The sequence below is a fragment of the Sprattus sprattus genome (assembly GCF_963457725.1).
Source record: "Sprattus sprattus genome assembly, chromosome: 13".
NCBI classification, from domain to species: Eukaryota; Metazoa; Chordata; class Actinopteri; order Clupeiformes; family Clupeidae; genus Sprattus; species Sprattus sprattus.
This window is the reverse complement of record NC_137911.1, coordinates 7,721,788-7,733,574: the sequence shown is the minus strand read 5'-3', so window position 1 is coordinate 7,733,574 and position 11,787 is coordinate 7,721,788. Positions and strand designations below refer to the sequence as shown.

Here is an 11,787-nt window from a genome sequence, read left to right as displayed (position 1 = left end):
GTGTGTTTGAGACAGTGTATGTGATCAAATAAAACAGACAGAAAGAGCGAGAGATCTGCTGTCCATATCACATCTGCTTTTGAATCCCAGACTTCAGTTTCCCCCGAGTGTCTGGCAAAGAGGTGGCAGCTCAAGGCCCTGGCCTGGAAAGCTCAGAGGTCGTGACCTTTACTGTAGGCCATCATACAGCTCTGCAGCTGGGCCTGTGGCAGATCAAGCCACCCTCATTTTCACCTGTGGTGCATCGTGAACAGAGGGACTGGGAACTCCATGGGCAGCAGACCAGATCAGGATGTGTGTGTGTGTGTGTGTGTGTGTGTTTGTGTTTGTGTATTTGTGTGTGCGAGTGCACACTCACAGTTGTACCCATAGATAGTGGGGGATAGCACTGGTGCTGTAGCTCTAGCTGGTGTGCAAGACTCTGCAGAGGGGTTTGTGTGTTTGTGTGTTGTGTGTGTGTGTGTGTGTGTGTGTGTGTGTGTGTGTGTGTGTGTGTGTGTGTGTGTGTGTGTGTGTGTGTGTGTGTGTGTGTGTGTGTGTGTGTGTGTGTGTGTGTGTGAGAGAGGGGGGGTTAGTAGCTGTTCTCGTGGCCGGCCAATATGTAGAGGTTGCTGTATGCTGTGGGGTTGTCAGTGGGGCGACTCTCCAACACCACCACCCTATAAAACAGACAGAAGAGAGACAGTTCAGCACCGAGCGACACACACTAACACGTACATACACACACATGTACACACACACGTACAAACACACACTTACACAAAACCTTATGTGTAAGGGAGCACAATGGTAGATTCAGGAACAGTTACACATAAAAAGACTGATGACTATCTAAGCATGACACAGGAGATTATGTGTCTTCCATCTGGATGTGGGCCGTGACCGCCATGTGGTGTGTGTGTGTGTGTGTGTGTGTGTGTGTGACGGAGACTTGACATCTAGACAGTGCCTGAGCAGGAAAGTGTGTGAGTGCCTGAGTGCCAGTGAGAGTGTTTGAAAGGAGGGATGACTGTGTGTGTGTGTGTGTGTGTGTGTGTGTGTGTGTGTGTGTGTGTGTGTGTGTGTGGCACTATCCATTCTGTCTTGGCCCATCAGATGTAATTTCAGAGGCAGACAGAGATCTTGGCCGGGCTGGCAGTGCCCATGGGACGGTGAATTAAACATGGTGCCAGGCAGCGGGCATAGTACCACACACACACTCAGAGCAATCAGCTAAAACAGCTCTCCTCACGCACGCACGCATGCACCAATACTATATTTGAGTGTGTGTTCACACAATCACACACACACGCCCTGTATTTACTCACAGATGAACACCTAACTGCATATGTACACACACACACACACACACACACACACACACACACACACACACACACACACACAAACAAATGTGCTCTCCCTAGTTCACAATCATCCAACTGAAATGTAGATGTTGTGTATGGACACATGAAGAGCATCTGATCATATGGACAGGCTGAGGTAAAGTCGAGAGGAGAGGAGAAGAGAGGAGAAGAGAGGAGAGGAGAGAACAGGGAACAGGAGAGGAGAGAACAGGAGAGGAGAGGAGAGAAATGAGAGAGGAGAGAAGACTGCTCGAGGTAAACACTCCACTTCTCCTGGTGCCTCAAGAGTTAATAAAATACTACTCTGGGAAAGTGTTAGAGTGAAAGAGAGAGAGAGACAGACAGAGAGCAGAGAGACAGACAGACAGAGAGAGAGAGAGAGAGAGAGAGAGAGAGAGAGAGAGGTTATATGTGCACACTAACCTGTCTGATCCCAGGAGTCGGAAAACCCTGCTGGGGTCAGAGATCTCCTGTGTGACCTGAAGAGAGAGATGATTCGTTAATACACATGGACAAAACCACACACACACACGCGCACACACGCAGACTCACACACTCACACAGAATGGAAAACTTCATCACTAACGAGACCTACAAGGACCACAAAATATAACAAACACACCAATTATCAGTTCAGTTGGTCCTTTACTAGACCAAGAAGAAATACGGGCAAAACTAAAACACACAAACTAAAGCCGTCTTAAACACCACACATAACAACAAAATGTCTTCATTTATTAAGTATGTAGTGGGAAAATCATTGTCTAATCACGGAATCAAAACGTGCTTTTTGTTATTTTCATAATATTGAAGAACTTCTAGAGGTTTCTCTCCAAGGGCAACACCCAAACCCAAGTGGTGTGCAAAAGGATTTGTGAAACTGCATAATGGGATTTCCTGCCATTTTAGATAATGCACGGTGTTGAGAAATAAAACAACAGGGGGGAGGTGGGGATAGCAAATACAACACAATGACACGGTAAAGCAGAGAGAGGCAGGTTATATGTGTACAAGAGTGCATTATCGTCCCTAAGCACCCTAACTGAAGCCAGTGTCAAACACTGCTGGAGTTCTGTTGTGTGTTTAGAGTGTGGAACTAAAAGGTGAGTTGTGATGGGTGACCTTTAGGTGTGAACACATCAGATCGCTCAGACTGCTGTGAAAAGGTTGGGAATAGGAGAGGGGGGGACAAACACAGCTGTCTGGTCTGGAAAGAGTGGGGGCTACTTGTCAAGCACACGAGGCACACAAGCATGTACAAAAATACACACACACACATGCACACACACACAAACATGCACACACACACACACAAACATGCACACACACACACACACACACACACACACACACACACACACACACACACACACGCACACGCACACACGCACACACGCACAAACGCACACACGCACAAACATGCACACACACGCACACACAAACACACACACACACACACACACACACACACACACACAGATGGGTGTCCCTGGGCAAAGCAAGGTGACAAAAGCCCTAGTGACACCTGCTAGATGTATGCATTCACACACACACACACACACACACACACCTGGCATAAAAACAGCTTAACTCGGGAGACCTGATATCCCCTCTCATCTAGATGACTACGCTACAAGACCTGAGGTGCCCGCACAGACACCCCCCTACACACACACACACGCACACACATCAAAAGGCGTCCCCCTCCAGTAGTCCTGTGTGAGGGAGTGACTGAAGGCTTCATACATGGGCTGAATAATTCACTCTGTTATCCCAGTGCATCTGCCACACTGGTCTGATTCAGCCATGAATTTTACATAGCCTGACATTTTAACATCACATCACAAACAGGCAAACACACACACACACACACACACACACACACACACACACACACACACACACACACACACACACACACACAAACACACCTTGCAAATGATCAGCGTGACACAGGTTTACACAGGCTATGACAAACTGCAGTGAAGCACACACAGACAGACGGACAGCTACTCTTATGCAAGATAGGGCCTCTGACATTGATTTCCATATCAGAAAGATAAACACACACAAATACTGCCAGTAAAATTCACTGACATTGTGCATATTAAGGGTATTTTCGCACACACAACATATACGCATGTGCATGGTCACACACACTCTATGATACAAGACTAGTGTCTCCAAACACTATTTCCAAACACTCAGGGCTTGTATGGATATTGGCAATAAACACATCCACCCACGGCCACACAAGGGGTGGGTGGGGGGAGGGGGCGATTTGAGGGCCCATTCAGCAGGGCTGTGATGGAACAGAACTATCACCTTTCATACACACCCCGCTTCACCTCATCTCGACCCTCGACCTTTCATTGTGTGCGGGAGCCACCGTGATCAGGTTAACACCATGTAAAAGAGCAAGCCTTCATGCCTCACACACACGAGCACAAAGAGCCTGCAATATGTGTACTGTGTGTGTGTGTGTGTGTGGAGGCTGCTATGTGTGTGAGGAGGTTCAGAGAATCCAAAAACATGTGAGTGCTTACAAACTGAAGTATGTGTGTCTGTGTGTGTCTGTGTGCGCACGCTTATGCACTGATATAATAATAATAATAATTCATTTTATTGGTGAGCACTCTTCATTCAAGCAGAATCTCAGAGTGCTAAAGGACAAAAGGACAGTTTAAGAAAATGTATACATTTTTTAAAAAGTAGGAAACGCCTTTATGAATAAAAAGGTTTTTAGGCCAGTCTTAAAACAGTCTAGTGTCTGTGTTGCCCTTAAGTGGTCCGGGAGGCTGTTCCACAGTCGCGGGGCTGCAGTGGAGAAGGCCCGATCACCCATGGTGCGTAGCCTGGTGTTTGGGATCTGCAGGGACAAACTGTTATTGGATCTGAGGGGGCGGTTTGATGTTTGGGGAGTGATGAGTTCTTGCAGGTAAGGGGGGGCATGACCGTTTATGCATTGGTGGGTGAGTAGGAGGACTTTGTAGTCAATGCGGGATGACACAGGGAGCCAGTGCAGTGAGTGTAAAATGGGGGTTATGTGGTTGTATTTCCTGACTCTCATCAGGATCCTGGCAGCGCTGTTCTGTATGTACTGCAGCTTTTGGATGTTCCTGCTAGTGATCCCAGTGAACAGTGAATTGCAGTAGTCCAGTCTTGAGGAGATGAAGGCGTGGACGAGCTTCTCAGCATCTGGCAGGGTTAAAGTGGGGCGGAGCTTGGCGATGTTTTTGAGATGGTAGAAGGAGATTTTGAACAGATGCTTTATAAGATCGTTGAAGGTGAGGTGTGGGTCAAACCTAACTCCTAGATTTGTGACTGTGGTGGAGAGGGGTATGACCTGACTGTCGAAGGTGAGATGAGTTATGGAGGATGACTGAACCTGGTGTGGAGTGCTAACAAGAAGGGCCTCGGTTTTGCTGCTGTTTAGCTGGAGAAAGTTGTTTCTCATCCATGCCTTTATCTCCCCAAGACAGGCAGTGAGACATGACATGGCAGCAGAGGGGCTTGGGGCAGTTTTGATGTACAGCTGTGTGTCATCGGCATAGCAGTGGAAGGACATCCCATGTCTGCTGACAACACAGCCGAGGGGGAGCATATAGATAATAAAGAGGATGGGGCCGAGGACAGACCCTTGTGGCACCACTGTGAGTGAGTGTGTGTATGTATGTCTCCACTGGTTCAAGTACACGCGTACAAAAGCATGCATGTCAACAGGTGAGGGTGTTCATGCGATTAAACTGACCCACAGTTGACACACAACAGAGCCCTTCCAACCCTACACAGGGTGCAGTGTGTGCGGGTCACCCAGTGGCCTGTGGAGGCCCTGACTGCTCCCCTGAGGCTGCACAGGACATTAGCTCATGTATCCATTGGAAAAGAGAGGGGAAGGTGCCAAGGCAGCAGTTCATGACTTCTTGCATATGAAAGAGGAGAGCCACTTTGTTGTTTACCTCAGGGGTTAATTAAGGGTGTTAATTAGATACAGCTCATGGTATAATGCCCCAGGCTGTGCAATGGGCGTCTTCTGCTTCTGATGAAAGGTCATAACCTGTATCTGTGAACGCTGTTGTGTGTGTAAATGTGAGTTTCTTTGTGTGTGTGTGTGTGTGTGTGTGTGTAGGCGTGCTTGAGTGTATTTGCACGTGTGTGTGTGTGTGTGTGTGTGTGTCTACCTCATTAGATTTGAAGCTTTTCCCCTGCATTCCATGTTTCCAGAAGGCCAGGACACTGTCCTGAAGGCACACTGAATAAAACACACACAGACACACCCAAAGTCATGACAACAGCACACAAATAAAGCACATGACACATTACTCACATACTGCAAAGCCATATAGATAAACATCCAATTTGTCCTCAAGACAGAGAGCTTTACACACAAAACAAATACGCGCGCACGCACGCACACACACGCACGCACACGCACGCACACACACACACACACACAAACACACACTCACCCACGGAGCCAATGCAGAAGTCAAAGCTGAGTTCTGATGCAAGCTTCTTGTTGGACTTGAGTTTGCCCTGCAGATTCACTATCTTCAGATTCTCTGTAGACAAGGAGAAGGAAGAGAGAAAGAGAGAGAGAGAGGGGGAGAGAGAGAGAGAGAGAGAGAGAGAGAGAGAGAGAGAGAGACGTAGGTTGTGTTAGTTATGGAGGGGTTCACTTCTTGGGCATGGACATATGACCTACATACAGTCCAATCCAGTCCAGGTGTCATACTTACTGTCAAGGCACACCAGCACAGTGTCCCTCTCCAGCTGAGTAACATGAATAGCATCCACCTGATGGCCACCTGTACACACACACACACACACACCCCCACACACACACACAAACACAACAAAACAAAACACAATATTACACAGGTAATTTGATCATGTCAATTGTGTAAATGTGCTAGTGCTCGTGTGTAGGTGTGTGTGTGTGTGTGTGTGTGTGTGTGTGTGTGTAGTGCACATGTGATTGACTGGGTAAATGTCTGACCTTACCCCATCTGACAAACACACAAGAGAAATATAACCCTACATGGATCATTCTATCATGTCTAGAAGCAGAGCCAGTGACTGTGTGAGACTGTGTGAGAGTGTGTGAGAGTGTGTGAGACTGTGTGAGAGTGTGTGAGACTGTGTGAGAGTGTGTGAGAGTGTGTGAGAGTGTGTGAGAGTGTGTGAGAGTGTGAGACTGTGTGAGAGTGTGAGACTGTGTGAGAGTGCGAGTCTGTGGGACTCTGTGGGACTCTGTGGGACTCTGTGGGACTCTGTGGGACTCTGTGGGACTCTGTGGGACTCTGTGGGACTCTGTGGGACTCTGTGGGACTCTGTGGGACTCTGTGGGACTCTGTGGGACTCTGTGGGACTCTGTGGGACTCTGTGGGACTCTGTGGGACTCTGTGGGACTCTGTGGGACTCTGTGGGACTCTGTGGGACTCTGTGGGACTCTGTGGGACTCTGTGGGACTCTGTGGGACTCTGTGGGACTCTGTGGGACTCTGTGGGACTCTGTGGGACTCTGTGGGACTCTGTGGGACTCTGTGGGACTCTGTGGGACTCTGTGGGACTCTGTGGGACTCTGTGGGACTCTGTGGGACTCTGTGGGACTCTGTGGGACTCTGTGGGACTCTGTGGGACTCTGTGGGACTCTGTGGGACTCTGTGGGACTCTGTGGGACTCTGTGGGACTCTGTGGGACTCTGTGGGACTCTGTGAGACTCTGTGAGACTCTGTGAGACTCTGTGAGACTCTGTGAGAGTGTGTGAGAGTGTGTGAGAGTGTGTGAGAGTGTGTGACGGACCTGAGCCCATCTCGGTGAACCAGGAGGAGCAGGAGTTGAGGTTGATGGTCTCGAAGCGCACCACCTGGCCTGGCTCGCTGCCCTGGCTGATGGCCACACACACCATGGGGTACTCCTGCTCCGGCACCACCAGCATCTCAAACACTTTCAGCGGGCTGGGCAGCGGGAAGTCAAAGTGCTGCAGGAGAGAGAGAGAGAGAGAGAGAGAGAGAGAGAGAGAGAGAGAGAGAGAGAGAGAGAGAGAGGACGAGCTGAGCTGAGTGATTAAAGTTGAGCGTGAACACTGAAGAGATTTGCTGAGCGGTCAGCTCATCTGTATGTGTGTGCTTTACTCATGTTAATGGCATTTGGCAAACACTTCTCCAAAGGAACTTACACATTTTGTTTAACAAATATATACACTGTATATACACATATATTGTGGCGTTGAGTATGTGCATCTGTGTGAATGTATGCCTCCCTGTGTCTGTATATGTGTGTGTGTCTGTGTGTGTGTGTGTGTGTGTGTGTGTGTGTGTGTGGCCACTCACCTTAATGAGCATGAACTTCTGCATAGGCTCGTACCACTGAAGCAGCACTATCCCAGACTGCAATGCTCCACACAGGTACTTGTGCCCTGTGTACGGGTTCCTCACTGAGAGAGGGACAGAGAAAGGGGGAATGGAGGTGAAGATTACTGAGGGAGATGGTCAGATGTAGAGAACCAAGCTCAGAATTACTCCAACAACGAAACACTTCCAGCCAACCTTTCGACATTTTAACTTCATTTTAAGGTCAAATGGGAAGGTCAAATGGGAGATAAACAGGTAAACAAACAAACAAACAAACAAACAATCACAAATGTGTGCCCTCACCAATGCAGCACTTGTGGCAGCCCTTGGTGTCTGGAATCTTAGTGGTGAGGGCAAACCGCCTGTGGACAGACGACAGAGGTGAAAGGTCAGTCTGACGTTAAAGATCACTGTAGTACTACTCTAACTCAAGGGTTGACAGTGTTTCATCCCATACATGCATGTAAACACACACACTCACCTGGGTAAGATCCTGTCGGGGAAACGATGCGTCTGAAACTGAGAAGCCAATCCCGGCTTTCTTTGCAGCGCAAAAAGACCAATCAGATTGTGGGAGTAGAGCTGGAAGGAGGTCTTCCCTGAGAGGGGAGGCAAAGAGTGGAATGAGCGTTGGGAATCGCACCACCAGAAGGCTGCACGGCAATACAAGAACTCATTACACTACACTACACTGGTTAGAAGACAAACGACACGTGGTGCCAATGGGCTTGGTTAGCAGATTAAATTAAGAGTGTTGGGGTCAGAATGGACAGCCCACATCCCACAGAACAGGCAGGAAGGGAGCAGAGCCAACATTTAACAGAGAGAGATACAAGGCCCGGGACATTACCTTCTGATGATAGCAGACAAGAAGCCAGGAAGATGAAGAAGTGGGAGGGGAGGAGGAGGAGACAGAGGGGGAAGAGAAAGAGAGATAAAAACGAAGAGCATTAGCCTGCAAGATGTAGCAACACTTAAGAACACATACAACTGAATTTCTTACAACGTTGCAGTAGCTCAGAAGCACTTCCAAACCAATGCTTGTTCTTACACCTCACACGTAATCATATAAGAACAGGGTTGTGGTACCCCTGGTGGTCACTTAGATAATTCACACGCCAGTTAACTGCTTTATGCATTAAGGTGAGCGTTAATGGATAACATGCACTTTCTTTTGATGTTTTCTTAACTCTGTGGCACTGCCGTCAAAGTGGAACAAAACAGGCTATGACTTGTCAAACTGAGCGGGCATTAAAGTCAGTCAGTGTTAAACCGTCACTAATTATACTGACTAATATACTGCAGTGAGCAGTAACGGTTCAATCACAGCAGTCTAGGTCATATATCACATAGGTGGGCATATTTTCTAGCATATTTTGTGGGTTTGAGCACCAGTGCACTTATTTGATGAATTTATAAAAACATCTATAAGACTTATAACAGCATCATTCAGCACTGGCCTCACACCATCTTTGACACATCATTTGAAAGAAGGCTTGGTTCTGTTCTCAACAAGCACTCAACGGAGCAAATCTGGTGTTCCTGAACCCTCCGGGAACCTTTCCTGTTCTTCATACACTTTCTATACTAGAGCCCACTACACATCTGAAATTTCACACGCATGTATACTGCATGCAAACATTTCTTCACACCCATCCAATTGAACAGGGTTGATGTGTTTATTGGTATCAAATCACCACTTTAAGTCTGCACACACCCAAGGAATGCATCTGTTGATGTGTATGTAAGCAGTGTTTGTGTAAACTGCACCTAGGGTGATGCCGAGATCCGACTTATCTCACAACAGTAACCATATGTGATCACAGCACAGGGCTATAAACAGTAAACCAATAATGGCTTTCACACATGAAAGGCTGCACACACATGAAAGGACGCACGCACGCGCACTCACACTCACACACACACACACACACACACACACACACACACACACACACACACACACACACACACACACACACACACACACACACACACACACACACACACAGGCTGTTAAAGCTTGCAGATAGCTGATAACACATAAAAAACGGAGACCACATAGGCTTGGTCACCAACATGTGTGTTCAGTAGCTGATAACACAGAATGTGCTTTAAAAAGGCATCTCAGTGTCTGCACAACTCTGTCTCAATGTCCCTGCAGCTGGCTTCATCTCTACACTGTTGGTACACTTGGAATTTGTGATTTAAATCAGGAACTTGCGTGTGGCTTAACCAGGAATTTACGAAACAGAAAAACGGTCGTCAATGCATTAACCATCTTACCTCTCCTAACTTGGCACCATAATCACACCGATTACACATCAAACTGACATATTGTGTTTTTAATATGGATAATTTGGTTGTAAATGCTGGTCTATTTAATGAGAGTGAATACCGCCAACCACTTCTATTCAGAACACCCCAAATCTTTGACCATAACTAGCTATTAATATAGTATTTTTGGTTGTAGTTATTAAATAAATTATTAATCAGAGTTCCAAATTGATAGTTAAGTTTATTTGGATTTATGAGACTGATTTGTAACTGATCTTTATTTTGACCTCTATTTGGCACCCATCCACCAGGTCAGGTACCTATTCTGAGGCCCGGGTGAGGCTGGTGCCTATTGTACCCGCTGCCTGGTATACGTTCTAATTGCTTCTTTTGTGCGTATTGTTTATCCTCTCTTTCACGGACCTCTTCTTCATTTGGTCTCAGTATTCATATTTTATGGAGGTGTATACTTCTACTGTCAGAGTGGCCCATATCCAACCCCTGCCCCTGTCAGTCTGTCCTGCTCCTAGTCCTGAGGTCATGTGTCTGTCTCTTTGGCCTTCTATTCTTTCATTTGTCTGTCTATCCGATGAAGTTGTCTGTCTGTTTGCCTGTGTTTCTGCTAGTATGTTCATATGTTCTGCATCCTCCTCTTGACTCACCTGACAGGGACATCAGGTTGTTGTTGATGATGTAGAGCCAGGTGCACCTCCGTGGAAAGAGCTGTAACGTCACACACACACACACACACACACACACACACACACACACACACACACACACACACACACACACACACACACACACACACACACACACACACACACACACACACACACACACACACACACACACACACACACACACACACACACACACACACAAGCCTTCAGCTTGACCCATTTGCACACACCTGGCAGACAAACCTCGGCTGAGCCTCTCAGGGCCTCATTTACTAACAGGATTGCGCCCATTTCAGGCGTAAAATAGCGGGTAAAGAAATAAAATTATAAATTAAAAAAAGGCGGCGTACTTGAGTAAAAGTGCAGATTACAGCTGCTGGGAGGGTATAAGGGAAAGTAGGTGTTCTTCGCGAAGAGATGGGAGGAGATGCGTAAAGTGCGCCTTATTATGTATTAGTAACAAAACTAGGTGTTTTAGCATGACATATCAGCTGCTAAATGAAAACGATGTGCCTGTGAGAAATAAAGAAATACGATCATCATAAATGTTATTTTTTAAATTTGACATAGCATTTAAAATAGGCATATACAAAATTGTCCCACCAGCTAGCTGTATGACCACGTCCACGCCACGGCCACCCAGAATCCCCGCACATTGTATGGTATAAACCGTATTTTCACCCATAGTTCAAGCTCACGGAGTACAATGCTCGCCTTCTGCGTAGGAGTTACGCGTATCTATACAGGAAAAGTACTTGAATTTGAAGTACACCAACTAAACTAAGAAAATTGTAGTGACAGAGCAGCATGTTCATTTCACCTTCCATGTTAATTCGGACGGAAGGGCTACACAACTAAATATTTATGAGATTCTATATTTACCCGGGTTAGTTTGCTGTAACCTCATGAACCAAAAGCTCTAATTCTAATTTTAACTCATCATCCATGGTGGGAGGAACACGCAGGCCCTTTCTTCCCTATTTTAGCGTTTTTTACACTAATGGGCGGGTTAGGCACTCTAAGCGCACTAGTAAGGTGTCGACACATTCAGACGAGGTTCTTGTTTGATAAATACGATGCAAAATACTGTGCGCTATATGCAGTTTGGCAAAGGCGCCGATTGCGC

At 46.9% G+C, this 11,787-nt stretch overlaps 1 protein-coding gene across 5 annotated transcripts in view; it reads right to left on the bottom strand.

Annotated features, from left to right (window-relative positions):
- Positions 1-455: 455 nt before the first annotated feature.
- The window catches only part of map4k5 (mitogen-activated protein kinase kinase kinase kinase 5), a 54,182-nt gene continuing 42,850 nt past the window's right edge, over positions 456-11,787 (bottom strand). For all 5 annotated transcript variants that reach the window (XM_080849877.1, XM_080849879.1, XM_080849880.1 and 2 more), the window contains 10 exons: positions 10,641-10,701; positions 8,183-8,300; positions 8,005-8,063; positions 7,681-7,784; positions 7,151-7,328; positions 6,086-6,154; positions 5,816-5,908; positions 5,528-5,598; positions 1,770-1,825; positions 456-659 (listed from right to left, as the gene is read on the bottom strand). In XM_080849877.1, coding sequence (XP_080706003.1) covers positions 572-659; positions 1,770-1,825; positions 5,528-5,598; positions 5,816-5,908; positions 6,086-6,154; positions 7,151-7,328; positions 7,681-7,784; positions 8,005-8,063; positions 8,183-8,300; positions 10,641-10,701 — 897 coding nt within the window. In that variant the 3' untranslated portion in view covers positions 456-571. The remainder of the gene's footprint in view (positions 660-1,769; positions 1,826-5,527; positions 5,599-5,815; positions 5,909-6,085; positions 6,155-7,150; positions 7,329-7,680; positions 7,785-8,004; positions 8,064-8,182; positions 8,301-10,640; positions 10,702-11,787) is intronic.